Source organism: Vombatus ursinus, unplaced genomic scaffold (genome assembly GCF_900497805.2).
Source record: "Vombatus ursinus unplaced genomic scaffold, bare-nosed wombat genome assembly UNPS02014798.1, whole genome shotgun sequence".
Classification (NCBI taxonomy): Eukaryota; Metazoa; Chordata; class Mammalia; order Diprotodontia; family Vombatidae; genus Vombatus; species Vombatus ursinus.
In genome coordinates, this window is record NW_020954576.1 from 35,478,964 (window position 1) to 35,500,696 (window position 21,733).

Below are 21,733 nucleotides of genomic sequence, written 5' to 3' on the forward strand. Positions count from 1 at the left end.
GGATCCTTGTTAGTAATTGAATGCATTTCTTTTCAACAACAATTGAACAAATATTTATTGAGTGCCTACTGTATTCAGAGTTCTATGCTAGCCATGGAAAGGGTAATTTATATGAGTAACGACAACAAAAATTTATTGATCACTGGGGTGTGAAAAAAGAGTTTCAATAAGAATTGTTTTTGTTGTTGTTCTTTTCTCTTCATTCTCAAAGGGGACCATGACATCAGGGAGGTGATACCATGACATGCGAGTGAATTGGATTTAAGTGAGCAGGGGCTGTGCGAAGTCACCAGCCTCACTTTCTCCTCAGGAGCCATCTGGGTCTAGTGGCCAGATATAGATCAGGATGATTGGAGATAGCCCTGGATGCAGTGGGAGACCTTGGCCTTTTTAAGCTAAGGTCTTTAAAATGTCTCAGTTTGACTGAAGCAATGCCCATTCGTTTGGGTAAAAAATAAAGCAAAGAATGGCCTCTTTTACCTAGTCCAAAAAAAAAAAATCAGTCTAGGAGGGGAAGATCCTCAGGGTTTCTGGCCAAAACTGGAACAATTGCTATTTACATTGTCCCTTCCTAAAGGAGCTTCCATTGTAGTGGGGGAGGAAGTACCAAGACTTTGAGCTATTCTATCAATATATCATGTCAATAAATCTAAGATTTGAGTGAAGAGACTTTTAATGTTCACTGCATAGATAGTTCACTTAAAATTAAAATTCTCATAGAACCATATATTAAACTTAAATAGATAACAACATATAAAACAAATCCAATTAGCAGAAAATGTTAGTTCTTAACCTTTTGTTCTTATGCATAAAACTTTCAGGAATTAGGGAGTTTGGGCTAGATTTACTTTTAAGTTCACAATCTATCGATGTGAATTTAAATTTGGAAAAGGGACACCACAGGACATCTCACTCAAATCTCACAGTATCAAAAAGCATTATTGTGCCTCTTCTCTTAAGAATCTACTTAATTCCCAAACAATCTTGTTTACTTATTGATTATGTTTTAAAAAGCCTTTGATAATCTCACCAGCTTTATAAGAATGATTCCTCTATTGTCAATAATGACCAGAAATCTAAACCAATGCAATAATTATATAATAGGGATATACATGCAATTAGTCATGTAAATTAGGTACTTCAAGATTTTGGATGGATAGGGGCTAAGGAGACTTTGCCTAGATATGGTGAAAATATTGATTTTAAATAGATATCATCAAACTTCATTTTTAAAGCTTCAACTCATATCTTCTGCATCCTACATTTTATTTAATATTTCTGACCTAACATGAATCTTAGTCTTTCCTGTGTCATTTATTTCTTTTTTCCTTTTATGTCACTTCTTTGTGAATTCTTTGTGGCCTTAGGGTTGGCTTTGGTTCCATATGCTTTTGTTTGTTTGTTTGTTTCATTTTGTTTGGTGTTTCCTCTGGGATACTGATGTTTTAACCACACAATTTTGATTCGTGGCTTCTTTTCTCCCATTACTATGCTGCAGGTAATATAGAATACAGCTGCCCGGCCACAAATGAATGTGAAATCACAAAGCGCAGACGCAAATCCTGCCAGGCTTGCCGTTTCATGAAGTGTCTAAAAGTTGGCATGCTGAAGGAAGGTAAGGCTCTTCTCATTCCACAGCTCTACATTTTTACTCAAAAGAGTAAGTGTGGCGTGCTTAACAACATCACAGTTTTCATGAAAACCCGAACAAACCATGCGGTGGTAAGTATAAATGTGATAGTGGGGGAAGAATAAATAAAACCTGCTACTTTACTCTTGAGTATTCTGGCAGCATGCAGCTAAAGTGTTTTACCTCTCAAGGAAGATGCCAGGGTACTTGGGATGGTCCAGAGAAGCCACCAGGTATGCTTTATTGATTCTGATGATCTTCGATTTATAATTTCCAGCAGGCAAAAGGTTAAATTCGGGAAAGGAGCTATTTTTTGTACCAGTGACAATGTCATCAAGCCCTTTCTCCCTTTATTACTTTGTGTTGATTTGCATGAAAATACATATTTTGATCTTGGCTTTCCATTGCTGTTGGCCAACTCCCCCCACCTTTCCTCACTCCCCTTACCCCCCCAACATTCTTTGAATTGATTTCTGATTAAAAGGAGCTTGAGAAAAAGGTAAATGATCTGGAAAAATCCTCATCTTTATTCTTTTCTCATGCTCTCAAATTTCCCCTTATAACTTTTTCAGAAACACAAGGTCTTTGATCTGTGATAAATCAAGGAAAGCATCTCTTTTTAAAAAAAAAAAATGAAGCTGTCTCATCTGAGGTAATAGAGAAATTCTTCCTGGAAATTTGAAGTCCTGATGTAACTTGATTATCATCTCTGTGTGTGGGTGCTATTTTATATGTATTTTATACATTACATTTCGATTGTACTGTTATCATCAACACATTCTAAATAAAAAATAAAATCACCTCAGTGTATTTAGATCCTGGAGAAAAGTTTTAAATAAATATATTTACCAGTTTCAGGAAGAGCAAGGATGAAACCTTAGTAATAGAAATAGATAGGAAAATTAGGCACATTTCCTACTTAGATAAATAGTTACTACTCTGTCTCTTATTCCTTCTAGAAATAAACTTTCTTCCCCAGATCTGTCCTGGAGTTTCGCTAACTTTGGTACCCCTAGAGTGTCCTCATTTACTAACTAAAATCTTAGCTTCTCTCCTAAATCCAAACTGAAGAACAAAACAGTTCATTTTATCTTTGAAGGAAAATGTAGAACTTTGATTATGTGACCGTTTGGGGAGAGGTATACCTGGCCTGATCTGAGATTTCCTTAAGTTAAAGGACACTCAATGAGGAAACTCTTTTTTCTGATGCAGGACAGCAATTGACTTGCTCGATTGTACAGGCAGAAAGTTGCCATGGCTACTGAGTGGTTAAGTGGCTTGTCCATGACCATAAAACTAATACATGCTAGAGGTTTGGGTGAATCTTCCGTTATGACTAGCAGCCTGTGTGATCTTACAAAACTAAAAATCTAATAGTTTTTGGTTTTAATTCTAACACTTATATGAGTCAATGTCATGTAGCCAATAGAGAATAGGCCTCGTCTTCTGGCCAACCTGGGTTCTAGTCCAGGTACTTCAGCATGCTTACTGTGCAATGCTAGACAAATCATTTAGCTCCCCAATGTAACAGACAACAAACCATCTAAGTCTATTAATCGCAGGTTAGCTGCTGTTCTGTGTCATAAAAGGGATTTTCTGATACCAGCTGTGTAAAAAAATTTATTAGGATAAGTAACCTTCATATAAGAAACCCCGGTTCAAGTTCTGCCTGGTTGTTCAAATAAACAACCTTTATTTTTATTTTTCACTCCCCTTCACTATGTCAAATTAAGCTTATGGAACTATTGTGTAGGAACAAAATGTACCTTTTCATTTTCACTTTCTTTTCAATAATAACTATGAATCTGCTTGCCATTTTCTGTTTTCTGCCTTGCCCAAATACAAACCAATCACCAAACAAGCAAAAAATCCTATTCAGCTTTACCCTCAACCCACCTGCACAACATAAACTTAATACCCATAACCACAAGAGTTCTTTCTACTAATCGGAAAAGGCAGTCAGTTTATCAGTATCTGAATTGGGAAAAAAAAGGAATTAAACTCTTTTTGAGAGGCTTGTTAGCTAAGCTTCATATTTTAGGATGCTGACTTTTGTCAAATTGAAGCTGGTCCTACTAAAAAGTCATCTTAGATGCTAGAATTTTATGGAAGCCTAGCTCTTTAGTATCAGACTTAATCCACCCAGGCTCCCCTTAAGATGTGACATTCTCTCTTTGAGTCATGAGAATGCCAACGTAGCACCATTTCTTGCAAGTAAGCTTTTTGTTCGTTTGTTTGGAAGCTTTTGCATTTCCAGTTTTTGAAAATGGAACCTCCTAAGTCATCAAACCACGTCTTGCACAAAATGTGCTTCATTTTACTTTTTTCTTAGTATGGTTTTTCGTTATGAAGAAACCAGGGACAAAACTTGTTTCCAATTTAGGAGATTAGATGTTGGATTTTTAGAGGAGTTTTAATGATCATTTTTCAGATTTTTTTTTAATTGGAAAGGAGGATATTATCACTAATGAATAAATTCTAACCAACTAATGAAAGCTTATTTTCTTAAATATGCCTGTGTACTTAAATAAGCAATATTTAAATTTATGAAACTGGAAGGTTGATATTAATTTGTTGTATTTTCAGTAGTAAGGAGCAGTTCTACTTCCAATTATATTCAGGGGTGTGTGTGTGTGTGTAAAATACCAACTTATTTAATTATACATTTGCTTCCTCTGAGTATCTTTTTTTTTCCTTTTCTGATATTGAAGAAATAATAAATAATAGAAAATTATTTCCCCCCCTTAAAACAATCTTTCCCTCTTTGGTATATTGTAGCATTGTTTCTAAACTTTTGAAAGTTTGATAAGAGTGATTGAAGTTATGAATGGTTTTGCTTAAAGTGTTTGCTTAAAGCAAATAGAAGTGTTTAATTCTTACCTCTTTAATTTCTTTTATCAAACCTTGAGTAGGTCTGTTTTTTAAAAAGGGAATTAATTGACACTTCTGTTATCCTTTAAATCTTGCTTTTATTTAAATGGTAAAATAGCCATCATAGGGTAGGGTTGATTATATGGAAAATACTTTGTGTTCCTTTGCTTTCGTGCAAAAAAAAAAAGTCAGAGAAATATTCTATTACATACTGCATTGCATTTGGTCATCTCCTTGGCACTAAACTTGCCTTTGGTATCTGGAGAGAGTGATACTGTCTTAAATATAACTTTATGGATGGAGAGGGATTTTGGTCCCATGCAATTTGTTGGAGATCATGATGCAGTAAATCTATTCAAATGTAAACCCGTTCAATTCAATTACCAGAATATAATAAAATTTGCTGCTCCAACCCCTGTTTGACCACAGTGGTCCATATAGGCTAATGGCACAGTAGGCCTAGAAATTGACAGACAGAATCTATTTTACCAATAAACAAAATCACTTCTAGACCCTGAAATATAATCATTTTTCACTAGTATTCATGGTTACATTTTCTTTCATAACTTTTATTTAACTCTGCTTGTAGTTTTTAGGTGAAATAATGCCAAAAGTTAAAAAAAGTATTTATTTTAGAAGTTTCCTTTTTTATTTTGAATTTAACAAATATCAAGGGACAGTTCAACAACAACAACAAAAGAACACAAAAGAGAATTCCATATGAAAACTTGAACTTAATGCTATGTAAGTTTTTTTAGTGTATTAAGTTTAACCCGGTAGTTAATAAAAATGCCCTCTTTTGGTCCCTTTTGAACTTTTTGCTTATTTTTGTGTATTTTTGAAATAGTTCATTGATCTCTGATTTTTTCTTTTCTTCCTATTTGCATCAATTTCTTTCCTTACCAGATTGACTCTCCTACTCTGCCCCTCCCCATAGAATACTTTTTGTATACTGTCTGAGAAGTAATGAGCTAGAGGGTTTGAAAAAGATCTGTACGTATAGGTGATATGATGATTTGGCTTCCTTCACTATACTTACTGGTTGCATGTCATAAAACTGTAATTTAATCTGTTCTTATAAAAGAAAAAGTAACATTTTCTGTCTCATTTCAAAATAGCAAAATAGCTTTGCTTAATTTTTCTCTCTGGATTTTATAGAGCATGTTTGGACATCATGTATGTATGCATGTATTGGGAGCAAAAGACTTGTGTGATTGAGTATACAGTTGTGATTTTATGAATGTTTTTCATTACTAAAACATATTATTCTTCTTACTAGTCCTCAAATTATTTCAGGACATTTTTTATTACAGCTTTGTAGTTTTAAAATTAAAGCAAAATTTTAACAGATAGCACTAAAGATAGAATAGAAGAATCTGGGCATAAAAGATACCTAAATATTGCTCTTCAGGAGGAAGATCATTTGAGTAAATGAAAATCTTGAATGTAAGAGATTTTTGCCTTTCTTTCTGTCTTAGTGTGTGTGTTAATATTATATTGGTGATCTTTACAAATGATGTTACCATTCTATATGTCATTGAAGGCCCATCAATTATAAGATATCTGATGTCACTATTCCTATTTCATGTTTTTGAGGTATTGTTCATTTGAAGGAAAACCCAAATTTTAATCAAAGTTAACCAATGTATCTGATCTGGATTTATTTTCTCTCCCCTTTTTTTTTTTTTAAATATATTTAAAGGGTACAATCAACATTTTGTTTTGGTGTCAAGAGCAATGAGGGAAGCTTCATTAAAGCAATAATTAATACTTTATTGTCTCATAAAAAGGATTTTGAAAGTTCCTTGATTAAATTGTTATTTTATCATTAGTTGGTCTGAACTTTGGCAACTGAGCCTTTTCTTTGACTCCTGCAGGTGGAGCAACAGAATCACCTGCCATGTACCAGATTTGTATTTTTAACTTAGGCTTCTCTTCCCAAGAGAAAGTGAGGGTAGAGCAAGTGTATTATGAATTTGCAAGCCCGAAATGCTAATCCTGTTCCACACATTCACAGACACCCCAACCAAACCCAAAATAGATTGATTTGCCAGACTGAGCTAAATCCATCAGAAAATTGTTTCAGCCTATGGCAGTGTAATATAGAAGTCTTGCTTTTAATGTTTTTTAAAACTATGTCCTTAGAGTTTTATACACTGTCACCATTGTCTTGTGATTCTCTGTTCATTAACTTTGTGACAGCAGGGAAGGAGAATCTTCAGTTTAAGAAATTTAAGATGTAGATCATTTCAAGAAAATGTTTATATGAGATTCTTACCATTTTTTATATATATGTATATGTGTACATATCTATTTATCTATCTGTCTGTCTGTCTATCTGTCTATCCATCCATCCATCCATCCATCCATCCATCCATCCATCCATCTCTCGGAATTTTTAATGAATAGAGGCAAAGAAATGATTGTAATGTGATTATAATACATTAGTAAAATATATTCAAAAGTTGAGGCATTGAATCTGACCACAACCACATATATATAAAAAGTAATTTTAAAAAATACTATGGTGGGTACAGAAGAAGAAATATGAAATATTCCATTTGCTTTTTTTTTTTTTATGTTGAGAAAGTAAAAAAAAAGAGAGAAAAAAAATTAGTGTTGTGATTTTAAGCCATGGGTCTAATCTTGGGCCTAACACTTTGTAACCTTGAGCAAGGTATTTATCCTTTCTGGTGCACAGTCTTTTTGGGTTTTTTTGTTTGTTTGTTTGTTTGTTTGTTTGTTTTTGTTTTTGTTTTTTTAATCTGTAAAATGAAAAATAGGTAATCTCAAAATTTTTTTCTAATTTAGATTCTAAGATTGAGCCAGCTCCAAAACCTGAATGGGTAATCATTTGGGGAGCATGTTGCAGAACATATTCCTCCATAGGTAATGGTTGCAGTAGATAATTTTAATAATAACAGCAACTCACATTTATGAAATACTTTTTAAGGTTTACCAAGCACACCCTAAGGTCTTTTCCTATACTGCAATTCTGTGAACTTGTGATAATAGAGGGCAATGTGTCCTTCACTGTTGTTCAGTGACTATTATGCAGCATTCATAGAGAGAAATGAGCTTTCTTCCAACCTGTCCTATGCTCTTACTCTATAGTAGTACTATTTTTTCATTATTACATATTTATTATGTATTATTGCATATATATGTGTATGTTGGCTCTCCTTTGCTAGGTAGTCAACTTTGTGATGTTTATGTCAGTGATTATTTAGTTACTTTTTAAAAATCTGTCCTCATACCTCAGAGATACTTAATAGTAGATGGGCATGGTTTGAGTGAATGAGTAAAAGTAATGATTAAATTTCTGCCCCTCACAAATTTCTTTAAAAATGTTTGGAAAACTTTTCCCATGTACCTCAGCCACATATCCTAACATATTTTATCTAATATGAATTATCTTTTTTCACAACAACATATGAATTCTTTTCCCCAGTCATATGAATTTTGCTTCATATAAAGATTTGGGTTCAGATCCTGTCTCTGAAACATTCATGAACCTATGTAAATCACTTAATCTCTTACTACCACACCAACTTTAAGACTATTAAGTTCCTTAGAAGGTACTGGTCTGAATTGATGGGGAATGTTTCTTAATGGGAACTTCTTAGACCAATAAAATTTGGTTCTGATTTAAAAAAAAAATATGCTCAGAAAATATAAGCACTTCATTTAAAAGATGGACAATATGAAGCCCAGAGATGTGGTGTGAGTTGCCCAAAATTACAAAGATAGCAGTAGACAGGGTCCAGATTTGAACCTAGTTGTGCTGACTCCCAAATTGGGTAGTTTTTCTCGTAAACCATGTTGCATGTATTACATTGAATAGTGGGAAGAGTTCACAATTGGTAACCAGAAGAACTGAATTCTATTCCACTTGCCACTAACTCATTTTGTGGCTTCATGGAGATCATTTAAATTCCTGGACCTTGGTTCCCTCAACTATCAAACAGTTGAGCCGGATGATTTCTAAGATCTAATGATATGTTTCAGCTCTATATAGCATTCTCTTAGCCAATCAATAAACATTTAGTCTATGATTCTCAACATTTGATCCTTTTAGGAAAGTCTTTTTTTTTCTTTGCAGCATCAGTAAATCTGTAAAGAAAAAGGCTTATTTTGTTTTTAATCATTTTATTTGGGGAACAGAAGAAAACCCACAGACATAATAGCAACCTTACAGCTCTTTATTGTTATATGACAAAATTTGACTTTGCATCTAATCAGATGAAAACAAAATCTTTTTTAACTTGTGTAAGCTACAAATTTTATTTCTACTCTAAAGAATCTTAATTAAAAATAATTCTTTTAACTCTTGCCTACATTCCTTACATAGCCAAGTACATGTATTTCAAAATACCATTGAAAAGTGACAAGCTTATAGCACTCTCATCTAACAAATTTCATTACTACCACACCAATCATAATGCTTATTTTTATTTTTATGGAGCAACCCTTATTTCTGAATGAGTTTCTGCCAAGGGCTCGTTTTGCAAATTGTTCATTTGGAATCTGTAACATTTTCCCATAGAAAATAGGATCTAGTTGCTGTGTCATCTGAGAAGAACCTATCTAGTCCACATGTTGCTAATGCTTCACTACCTATCATACATAACAAGATTTCAATGGGAAAGTCTATTACGAGATCCCAATATAGGGTGCCAGGAACACCGGCTGAACCTCCAATATTTGAATGAGGTACTTTTGTTTCTCCATACTTACCTAGTTCTCAGGCAGTGAGATCAGGTTCTTCCCCAGGTCTTCTTGGGGATGATGGTAGCTTAATCTAAGCAGGAGTGGGATAGGATATGACTTACAGACGCAGGGATTGGAAATATTTGATTAAAGATGGTGAACGGGAGATACAGAACATCTATTAGAACATGAGGTCTTCAGGGCAGGGCCTATATATTTGCCTTTCTTCATATCCGCATAACTTAGCATAGTGCCTGCCACATAGGCAATGCTTAATTAATGCTTGTTGACTGACTGTAAAGAATAGAGTATTGGCCTTGGAGAAGCAAGCCCTGACTCAAACACTTTTTAGCTGCGAGGCAAGTAGCTTTTAATCTCTAGACCTCAGTTTCTACACCTGTGAAATATGAGGACTTGTTAAGCTCAAAAAAGTTTATTCCAGGTTCAAATCTATGATCATTTGTTCATATAATAAAAGGTTGGTAGTGGATAGAGGATGGACCTAGAGTCAGGAAGATCTGAATTCACTAGCCTCATGTGTTTAATCGCAGTGTAAATGGCAAAGTCACATAACCATTGTCTACCCCAATTTTCTCATTTATAATATCGCAATAATAATAGCACCTACCTCTCAGAGTAGTTTTGAGGATAAAATGTATATTCTAAAGTGTTTTGCAAACTTTAAAAATGCTTTATAAATGCTAGACTATACTGTAAGTGTTTAGAATTGAACTTTAGGATAAAGAATGGGATGTGTTTTAGTAGGGGTTATTGGTGGAGAAGAGACAAGCAGCATCATGATGGGCAATATTGAAAAGCAATAGTAGTTGCTGTTGAGAAATCATAGAATTGTATTATCACAAGTGGGTGGGTTGTGAGGTTTAAAGCTGAGCAAGCTTGCTACAGGAGAGGAGGTGCTGTTTCAGCAAAATCAGGTGTCTTAAATCTGTGGCCACAATGAATATACTGTCTATGATAATAGGACTGGGCTGCTGCTACATGACAGAGCATAGGCGATTTGGAAGAGGAGTCAGAAGAGGAAGTTTAGACTAGATAAAGACGGCAGGGAAGGTCATATTACTTAATTGAGGATTCCAAAGACATGTTGGTATTCTCAATCGGTGTGGTAGCCTGGTTGTGTTGGGGCTAAGCACCAGGTGCCTTATCCCTCCAGATCCCTTCCAGGGTTAGAGACCTGACCGTTTACTTACTTGTACATGTACCTTATTTATTCAATTAATATACCTTATCATATCTTTTTCTCCTCCCAGACTTTTAGGAGGAACGATATTCTTCTTGTTTTTCCATTCTTACGTAATTTTCCCAATAGTTTGCCTTCCCTTGAACAGTTTTGTTGTTTTTTTTTGTTTGTTTGTTTTGTTTTGTTTTGTTTTGTTTTGTTTTTTACCTTTTAAGGCTTGCAGAATAGATGGTGATAGATGCCCTGACATTCTGGAGCCAATCTTCCTTTTCCCTCTATCCATCTTTGTGCTCATGACTCCTTTCTCTTCCCATATATTTTTTAATGTAGTTAAAAGGGAGGTTTGGGGGTGAAATTATTTAAGGAAATATGTTTTGTTCAAACTGCCTTTTAAGGAACCTTGGACATTTTCTAATAAACATATTTGTGATCACTTACATTTTGAAGCAAAAAAATAACGAGCCCACTTAGTAGAATTCTTCACCAAATATTTTAAGCAAATCTGTGAGCAAGACATTGCCAAGGTGAATTTCTTTTTCAAGTCCGATATTATTAGGCTGCTAAGTAGAAAACAGAAATTATTGTGAGAGAAGTTTGGGTTCCTACTGCTTTCAAAAAGCAGAACAAAGAGAAGGGGAAAAGCTTTAATGGTATTCAAGGAAAATATTTCTGTGCCGGATGACAGTTAATAGAGCTGCATTGACCTCAGTGGTATTTCTTGTGCTCTCTATTGTAATGTTATCCTTAAGGAGCTCCTTCATTAATGCAGAGTATTAAACAAAGCTCCCATGTTGTACTATCAAGTGATAGCACAGAGCATCTTCTATTAAAGGCTCTTCTTGACATTATGCTGTCTGTGAGGGTGGACACTTTAATGTGTCATAAAAAGTTTTGATTTTAAGTACAAGGCCTGCATTATTGTGTAGCAATTTATGTAGGTTACAGTTCTCAAACTACAGAAAATGGAACAACTATACCTGTTACAATGAAGAAGACATCCTTAAGATCTGGATGATGATTATATTTTTTCTTATTAAAAAAATATTGATTTTTTAAAAATAACTTTCACTTTCAAAAGTATCCATCCTTACCATACCCAGTCAGCCATTTCTTGTTACAAAAATTTTAACAGAAAAGAAAAAATGAAAAGCAATTAAGAAAAGCTAATCAATGCATAAACCAAGTTTTACAGTGTATATTTTGTTCCACAATGATTATCTACAACCTCTACAAAAAAGACAGAAAGAAGTATATTTTCTCTTTTATGGGGTCAAGCTTGGTCATTGTAATTATACAGTGTTCCGTTTCATTTTTTTTTCTTCTTCTCATATATTATTTTCCCATCTCTCCTTACTTCACTCTGTATCAGTTCATAGAAGGCTTCTCATGACTTTTTGAATTTCTTTATTTGTGTCTTACAGCAATGGTAATTGTCTGTATTGGTTCATTTGTTTTACTCTTTCCCAGCTGATATGTTCCTTGTCTTCTAATGAGCCATGCTTTCTAGCACCTGTATGTCACAGAAAGTTGTAGAAGGTCCACTTTTTAAGGGGTGTGTAACTTTCCTGGGGATTTCTTAAGCTAGCTTCTTCTGTGTTATTTTGTCCTTTATCTGCTGAAGCTATTGTGTTAACTTGACAATCCAGATTTCTGTTGATAGAATGGCAACAGCCATCTCATTCAGTTGAGGAAACTGGAATGAGTAAGATCTTGGAAAGTGATCTGGACCTAGCCATGAAATTCAAACAAAGTTCTTTAGAATACATGGGCAAAGTGAGCCTGAAATATCTCATCTGTTACCTTAGGGCACCTCTGCCTTTTCCCGTAATTGTCCAAACATCATTTTCTGTCGCTCAGTTATCACATTCATAAGTTCTTTTAATACTTTGGGATAGTTCATACTCCACCTCAATCAGCTAATCAAAAAGCATTTGTTAAGCCCTTAATAAGTCTTAGGCTGGCCTTGGGCATACAGATAAAAAGAATGAAAATTTGTATTCTCAAAGAGCTTATGTTTGAGAAGAGGAGCAGCAAGTACGTATTTGTACCTACTTACCTATCTAATAATAATAATAATAGTTAAGATTTTTGTGGTGCTTACTATGTGCCAGGCATTGTGCTAACCACTTTATAATTATTTTCTTATAAATCCTCACACAACAATCCTGGAAGGTTGGTGCTGTTATCCCCATTTTGCAGATGAGGAAACTGAGGCAAACAGAGGTTAAGTGACTTGCCCAAGGTCACACAGCTAGTCAGTGTCTTAGGCCAGATTTGAACTCTGGTCCTCTTGACTCCAGGCCCAGTATTCTATCCACTAAGCCTAGCTGTCCCCATCTATATATCTGTGTATCTTCTCTCTCTCTCTGTCTTTCTCCATCCATCCAAAATAAATATGAAGAATATAAATATACATTAATTAGAATAGGAAAATACTAACTTTGAGGGGATCGGGAGTATAGAAGGTAGTGCTTGATAAAAGCAGGGATTTTCTGAGGCAGATGTGGGGAGGGAGTGCATTCCAGGCATGGGGGACAAATAGGGGGAAAAGATAAGAGATGGGGGTGGAATGTTGCGGGTGAGTAACAGAGAGAAGGCCAGTTTGTCTGGATTGTGTAGTGTGGGAAAGAGAATAATGTATAAAGCCTGGAAAAATAGATTGTGAAAAGCTTTCAAAGCTAAACAGAGGAGTTTATACTTAATCCTTGAGGAAGAAAGGGGCCCTTAGAGTTTATTGAGTAGGGTAGTGATGTAGTCATGTCTGCATTTAGGGTAAGTAAGTTAGAATGGTTTCTCTGGAAGATAGAGATTGGGCAGAGAGTTGAGGCAGGCAGACCACTTAGGAAGATGTCACAATAATCTAGGTCACAGGTGATGAAGGCCTGAGCTAAAGTGATAAGTATGTTAGTGTAAAAGGTTGTATTTACGACATGTTGGGGAAGTAGACATGGCACAATTTGGCAACAGATAGAATCTGAGGACAAAGGGAGAGTGAAGTGTCCAGTATGGTGCCAACCTCAGAAACCTGGAGCTGAGATGACGTAGAAGACGGACTACAAAAATGCTGGTACTTGCCCCAGAAATAGAGACATGTGATAGAGGAATGGGATTTAATGAAAAATAAAATAGTAAGTTGTATTTTGAAGTTTGAGATGTCTCTTGTGTTAATCAGTTTGAAACTTTCAATAGACATTGTAAGATTAAAATTCCTGGAGTAGACTGGGCCTGAAGATGAAGATTTAAGAGCCATCTGCATAAAGCACATGTTTAAATATATAGAAGATGATTTTACCAATGAAGAGAATGTAAAGAGAAAGAGAAAAAAAAACTTGTGGGGACAGGGATGAGCTTTGTTGTATATCCATAGGTTGGGGGCATGATATGAACAGGGAGCCTGTAAAGTCTTTTTGGAAGTCAGCAACAGAAATGGAGCTTTTCTGATTCTAAGTCCATGAAAATTCTCATTTGCTTGAACCCTCTCAGCTTCTTTTCCCTCAACTTTAAAGCACAAATCATTATAGTTATGCAACCTGACATGTAAGGTTTGGGGAAGGAACAAGAAAGCTAACATGGAGAGCCATGGGGAATCCCTGTTAGGGGCACAATTATCTCTCCTTTCGCTTGTCAACCCCTTGAATCCTGTCTCTTGACCTCATCATTCAAATGAAACTGCTCCCTCCCAGGTTACCCCCAATGTCATAAATGACAAATCTGATTGTCCTCTCAGTCCTCATCCTTCTTGACCTTTTTGTGACATTTCACTAGTTGCCTTCTGCCTCCTCCTAGATACTGTGGTTATCCCTTGGTTTTCATGACACCACTCTGTCTTGCTTCTTGTGGTACTTGACTTTGCTTTGTTCCCAAGGGCTTTCTCTTCTGCCCCTCTTCTCTGTTTACAGTAGAGATTCTTTTTTTCTTTTTGCATGTGGTGGACCCCCTTTGGCAGTTTGATAAAGTCTTCGTACCCCTTCTCAGAATAATGTGTTTAAAAGCATAAAATAAAATACAAAGAATTACATAGGAAACCAATTATATTGAAATAATGGCGTATTTTTTCCTATCCCAAGTTTATGGACCTCCAGAAATTTTTCTCCATGTTAGAAACCCTTGCTTTATACCATCTCCTGTGATCTTATCAGTTCTATGGGTCAAATAGTCATCTATGAAAATGACATACATGCATGTATACATGCTCACACACATGCATATGCACATACATATATGCATGTATACATACATATACATGCACACATCTCTTTATGTATCTGTGTATCTATGTATCTGTCTATCTTCTCCTTTCTATTCCTATCCTACATCACCAGCTCTCTATTCCACATTTTATAGTAGATATCCCATAGGCATCTCAACCCCAATATACTCATGACAGAATTTATGAACATTAGCCATTTTCATTCTATAAGTTACCTTATGAAGGTCATCGTTCTTCATAGAGAGAGCAAAACAATGATTTTTTTTTCTCTGCCATCTGTTGTCATTGTTCCGTAAACCCGAAACACCTTTTCATCTTCCTCTTATATTACAATTCCTCTACATACAATAGGTATCAGAAAAAAGAGCATTTGTTGTTGTTGTTTATTCATTCTCAATGAAAACCAGTGTCCACTCTAGGCATTACTATTCCTGACCTTATTTTTATAAGACCATACAACCAGTTTGTATTCATCAGCAATTGTCTGTCTTTAATATCATATTCTCTGCATGTCATTTTAGGCAATTCTAGCTTCCTCAAAGGAGTTATTTTTGTTTAGGGTTACTTTTTTTTTTTGCATATAGAATTTAATTATTGATACCACTACCCCATTCAGCTTTACCTAAACTATCTCTGTAGAATCTTCTTAATCAGTACGGTGTTTCAATTACTAGGCCTCATCTCTTCTTCCTCTGACCAATAGTAAGTTATTTCTACCTTGGCCAAACCTATGGTGCTTCATTACTCCTCGTTAGAATTATTTATAAACTGTTACTTGCCCCCAACAGTTCACTGGTTATTCCCTTCTTTATTTGGGTTTTTCTCTGTGAACTCTACCCTCAAAATCTGCATTTTCCTAGACTTCTTGGATTTCTTGGCTATTTTTATTTTCTACTTGGAGCAAATTTTTCTTTCTTTCAAAAAATACTTCATTCCACATAAGAAGATTTGTAGCAAATAAACTTATTTCTCTATTCCAGTTGTCTTTTTTCAGATGAGGATATTAACCTCCATTTTGAGCAACTCAGTTGCTTATGTCATTGCTAAGTATCACAGGTTGTCATCACCTTTATTTCTCTGATGGGGAAATTGAATTATAGCAGAAATAGTTATACATGTAGTCAGTGTTGGGTATTGGAACATAGAATAGTCCTTCAAAGTGCCCAGTTTTCAATGACTTCCTTGACATTTAATTAACTTTTGTTTTACATATAATTCTAAGACTAAAATTATTGTAATATTAGAAATGGACTAAATGGAATCATTTCTAAGGTAACCTAACATAGCAACAAAAGTTATTTGAACTAAATTGTTCTCTTATTTATATGTTTAAAAAAAAAAACATTTTGAAACCATAACATTTTTTTAAGATCTTCCTTCGTATTTAATTGGAATACCATTTAAAGTTTAATTCCTCATTTTTTTAATATTGGAAGAATATTTACTCACTCTGTACCAGCCTATTTCCAATTTCCTACAGATTATTATTTTGTTTTTTACTTCTTTGTTTCTTTCCTTGATATATTTAGACCCAAGGGGATGGGGGCAGAGGGTGGTTGCCGCTCAGGCACTAAGAAAGCTGGTTCCACATTTGCTTTTGCACAGGAAGTACAGTGACAGCTTTGTAAGTGATCAAGGGAGGTGGGGACAGGCCTGAAAGATGTAGGACTGTGTTTGATACAGCATTTTTTCCCATGAGCCCCCAGACAAATAGCAGCCTTTTGTCCCTGTTTCTGGCCACCCATGCACACATATATCAACATGGCACTACTATTTGTTGCAAAGTGCTTGAATTTAATATAAAGGGGTCCTGCTCTACATTTGAATAAGGGCCATTTTGTAAAGTGCTTCATCAGTTTTATATTCCTTCCATCTAACCTCGACCCCCTCCCTCCCAACCCCCGCAACTCGCTTATTCTTTGTCAATTCTATTATTTAGATGTATGTCTGGTTTTAGCTAAAGGGGATTCCATTGCATTTATGGGACATCAAATATTATACAAGCCTGTTTACCCCTGAAGCTCAAGTAAGATAAATATTAGTCATATCTTTAGAGATTATATTATAGTCTTGTCTCTGCTCTCTAGCTTAGTAGGTTGGGAAGCCACCACCTAGCTTCCCTAAGGCAAGTTGTCTGAAAAGGAACAAGCCAGCTGGCTTGGCCAAGGTTGACCAACGATGAGAGGCAGGCTGGATTCCAGGTTCACAAAAGTTGTACCGTGGAGAGTAGGTCAGCGGCTTCCCCAAAGCCAACTAGCTGGCAGAAGCCTCCAGTGCCCAGTGCTAGTCAAGTCCCCAAGCCTGATGGCACTGGTGGGGAGTCTATCTTTTTTGGCTTCTCAGAAAAAAAAAAACCAGATTTGAGTGAATAGCAGATTGTCCTGCATTGAGAGGGAACGTGGCTTTGGTGGTTGCTGGAAAGACCCAATCGGTAAACAGCTTTCTCTGCCCACCATGTTTCGCACCTCAGAAACAACTGTAACTATCCCTAAGGTTACATTTTATAGGTGCTACAGCTAACTTTCTACATTTCATCTACTTTTTTCCTGCCAAGTTTGCTCATGTTAACATTGTTTAGGAGAGTTTTCATCATTTACTTAGAATGTCAGAGAAAAATAGTATAGAAATACTCATGGCAGCAGTTAATCTAATGATACTTTTCAAAGACCTTTATCAGGTGTGTGAACTTAACCACTTATTTAAGAGCTCAATTATAAACATAATTTCTCCTCTTTTACTTCTGACCGTGCTGAATTGGGGCCCAGGACTAACCTCAGAATACCATTTCAATTTTATTGTAGATTGAGGGGAACTTTAAGTTTTATATGATTTAGACAAATTAATTAATTTACAGGTATTCAGTCTCAAGTTCTGTTCAGTTTAGCATATGTTCATAAATAGGTCAGGCTTTTATGTTGTTTTAAATTCCCAGTTCAAACCTGGATACTTGTGAAATACAATCTCTTTGGTCTTGGCCCATTTCAAACTTCTTTCTCTGCAGCTCTTGAACTGGGTTATTTCTTTGTTCTGCTCATAGAACTCATCATAACTTTCCTCCTCTTGCACACACATGCAGCCCTAGGGCCAGATCCTCTGAACTTTAATTCCACAGATGTATAGCTTTTTCATTGATTACATTTTAAAAATATCAATGTTATTGCTATCTTTATGTTTTATATCACCTTCATTTCCCACTGTATCCTTACTCATCTTTCCCTTATAATAAAGAGATTTTCTTAAAAGGGAGAAAAATAAAAGTTCTGCCAAACTAAACAAACATACTAAAACTGTATGCATACTGTATGCATTGTACTTCTTCTCTGGTCTTCCACCTCTGCAAAGAAGTAAGACTATTTATTTTCTTCTTTCTCTTCCTTGAGATCAACCTTTTTTATTGTAGTTTTGCAGCACTGGGTTTCTCTCATTGTGTTCTTTTTGTTCTTTCCATTTCCAGCCTTAAAGTCAATAGGTATATTATTTTCTTGGTTTTCCTTATTTGACTTTGTATCAGTTCAAGATGTCTTTCCATCCTTCTTTCTATTCATCATTATTATTATGTTGTTGTTGTTGGGGTGTTTTTCTTTAAATCCAAACTTTCTAGATAACTTCACGTCAGCATAATAAATGACCAAGAACTTACAATTTCCTGTCTTAGGTTTCCCCCACTCTCAAGGAATCAGCATCCTCTCCCAGACTTTTGTGTCTTCTCAGAATTCACATTCCTATCCTTCGATATTTAAATCAACTAATATTTTGTCAATGTATAAGTATTTCCTCTTCCATTAGTGATTGTAAACTCACTACAACTCAATTTATGGTCTTTGACAGTTTTCTGTCTTTGGAAAATGTATCACCCTCTGGCCACCCTAGTGAAGAACCTTGGTCTTCAGAAAACAATCTGAAACAGATTGAGCTACTTCATTTTGGAATTGAGGTTACCCTAGGTTCTTGAAGCTGTCCTAATAGGATAAAAGTTTTAGCACACTCTACTTCCCAGAAAGGAACATTGTGAAGAACATTAGGATATCTGAAACCTACATAAATTTTTAATTCTGAGACCTTTGATAGACTTAGCTTTTTCCCAGTCATGTTTCTTTGCTCTATGAAGATGTGATGTTCAACCTCTGTTTTGTTTTGTTTTTTTTCTTTTCCTAAAATGCCCTCTTCTTTGCCTTACCCAATCCTGCACTATTTCTAGGAATAAGTTTAGGTCCAGTTGAGGAATCTAGTGGACAAATATGAGTGTAAGTCTTATCATTATTATCATAATTGTGATACCTTTAATTTACCAGGTACTTCTTATTTTTAAATGGTTTTCTCTAGAGCATCTCATTTTATCTTTAAAACAAAACAAACCAAAAAAAAAAAACCACAACAACTTTGTGAGTTAGATGGTATCAGTTTTGTTATCTCTCTTTTACAGAAGGTTGTAATAGTCTTCACTCTCAAACCACATCCAGAGTATTTTGTGTCCAGAACTGGGCACCACAATTTAATGAAAACATTGACAAACAGGTGCCCAACCAGTCGGTCAACTAGCCCAGGTAGAAGAAATTCATCAGGATTATGAAGGGAATTAAAGTAATGTGATTTAAGGAATAATTGAAAGACAGCCATTTTAGCTGGCGAAAACAAAGATTTGCTGGTGAAAAAGATACATCATTATTTTCAGGTAACTGGTAGGCCTTTCATGTAGAGGTCTGAATTAGGACCAGTGGCTTATGTTTGTGAGGAGGCATACATATTCCAATTCAGTATACTGAAGAGTTTTCCAACAAGCCACTCAAGTTTGTATGAGATAGTTATTTTCCCATTCCTTGAAGTGTTCAAATGGAGGCTGGACACCTTTTTTCCCCAGGATATTGTAGAGGAGATACCAGGATAGTAATCAGGCAGGTAGGTATTTTTCCATTGTTATTGTTTAGTCATGTTGAACTCTTCATGACCCCACTTGGGGTTTTCTTGGCTGGAATGTTTTTTTGTTTTGTTTTGTTTTGTTTTGGGGTTTGTTTGTTTGTTTTTTTTTTTTTTTGGCAATTGGGGTTAAGTGACTTGCCCAGAGTCACACAGCTAGTGAGTGTTATGTGTCTGAGGCCGGATTTGAACTCAGATCCTCCTGAATCCAGGGCCGGTGCTCTATCCACTGTAACACCTAGCTACCCCCTGCTGGAATGATTTTGCCATTTCCTTCTCCAGGTCATTTTACATATTAGGAACTGTGGCAAACAGGATTAAATGACTTGCCCAGGATCACACGGCTAGTAAGTGTCTTAGGCCAAATTTGAACTTGGCAAGATGGGTCTTCCTGACTCTAGGCCTGGCAGTCTATCCACTGTGCCATCTAGCTTGCCCATATTTGGACTGCTGTCTCCTCTTTTGTCACTTCTACCTGAAACATTCCTTGATTTTTTTGTTGAGGTTCCAGTATTTTTTTGTCAAACACTTTGACTTCATCAAAGTAAAGTTGTTGTTCAAAGGCCAAAGCATCTTCAAAAGCAGGGGAAATATTCACACCCTTTATGTCTATCTCCTTTTAGAATATATCTCTTCATTTTCCTGACAAGATCTAAGGTGTCTGCCAACCTGGCTTTAATCACTTTGGGGTCTGTGTTTCCCCAGATTGAATTTCGGTTGTCCTAGGGTTCTGGAATGATATTTGACTTGCTTAAATACTAAATCTTACCAGATATTTTGATCAGTGAAATGCTAATCTTCTTACATAGACTTTATTGTTCTCTGTGATAAAAGCTTTATTTATGAACTGAGCATTGGCAAGTTGCAGAATCATTTTTCTTTTTCATTGTACCTCTTTTTCTTCTGTTGCAAGAAAAAGGACTTTGCAGTAACAGTTCAATTCTTGATCTATACAAATGCTACTCTCTACTGTCCCACAATTCCTCCCTTAAAGGTTCCTGCCACCAACATTTATTTAATCCCCAAAGGACAGAGATAGAAAAAGTAATGAGAGTATGACTGAAGAAGAGAAAAGAAGAAGAGAGGAAAGAAAGGTACCTTTCTGTCTTTTTCTACAAATGGTTTTGAAGAACATTTGATTGGTACATTCACATTTTCGAGCAGCATCCTCCTTCAGTCTAGACAACCATTGCCTATTGTGTATAGCATCTGTCCTTGTCACTTTTCAGGTCATTGTCTGGTTCCTGGAGTTAATAATGTGAATTTTCAATCAGCAGGATATAACAGTCTTAAACCTAGAGAAAGTGAATAAACAAAATTCATGATAATAACAGTTAGGTTCCACCAAGTGCGTTAATTAGTATCTAGAGGAGCTAATTTTAGAAAAGTAAGCTTTATTAATAAAGAGTAACAAGGTAAATGGAACAAAAATTAAATTCAAAATGCTTAGAAAGTGTAAGAAAACTTTCTGTTGATGTCATAATTCCTTTAAGATTTGTTTGTGTCCCAGCTTAGAAAAACCCATCAAAATTTCTGTTCAGCAAGGGAAGAAAACACAAGAGCAATAACACTGATTTTGTTTCTTATTGTGGGCTACCTGAGAGAGGCAAGTCAAGGAGTTCTTGACCTTGAGAAACAATTTCCCCTTTGGCTTCCTTGTCCTTTCCATTCTCTCTCAACTTGCAGTTGCAGGCTCCAACTAGCAGCTTCAGTAAATACATTGATTTAACTATAAACCTGAAAGAAGGCAGTGCTGCAGTCAGCCGAACTCCTAAACAGTCCTCTGAGACTAAAATCATTTGCACATTGGAAAACAGCTAATGGGGCATTAGAAGTAGTGGTTAGTTCAGGTATATCTACCAGGTTCTTCTGATCATATTAAGAGAGGTCATTGATAAATGGCTAAATAATTACTTTTAACTGTTTTTGGAAGGATTTTATTTTTATTTACCATTATTCTGCCTTTAGAGATTTTAACTCTTGAAGTTGTCTCAGATTCCCTTTGGGGGCAGGAAGATTATAGATTTGAATTTAATAAATAAATATTTTGAAACATGACATTGGCAAGGCCTAATATCCCCCACTCACCTTTTTTCTTCCTTATTTCTTTGTTCATCTGAGAATTCTTCATGTACTTTGAGCCTCAGGAAGGGTGAGGAATAGTCATATGAAGTTGTTATTGCTAGATGTATTATTT

At 35.5% G+C, this 21,733-nt stretch overlaps 1 protein-coding gene across 5 annotated transcripts in view; it reads left to right on the forward strand.

Annotated features, from left to right (window-relative positions):
• The window catches only part of ESRRG (estrogen related receptor gamma), a 658,508-nt gene that overhangs the window by 505,259 nt on the left and 131,516 nt on the right, over nt 1–21,733 (forward strand). For all 5 annotated transcript variants that reach the window (XM_027871328.1, XM_027871329.1, XM_027871330.1 and 2 more), the window contains one exon: nt 1,499–1,615. In XM_027871328.1, the coding sequence (XP_027727129.1) occupies nt 1,499–1,615 (117 nt within the window). The remainder of the gene's footprint in view (nt 1–1,498; nt 1,616–21,733) is intronic.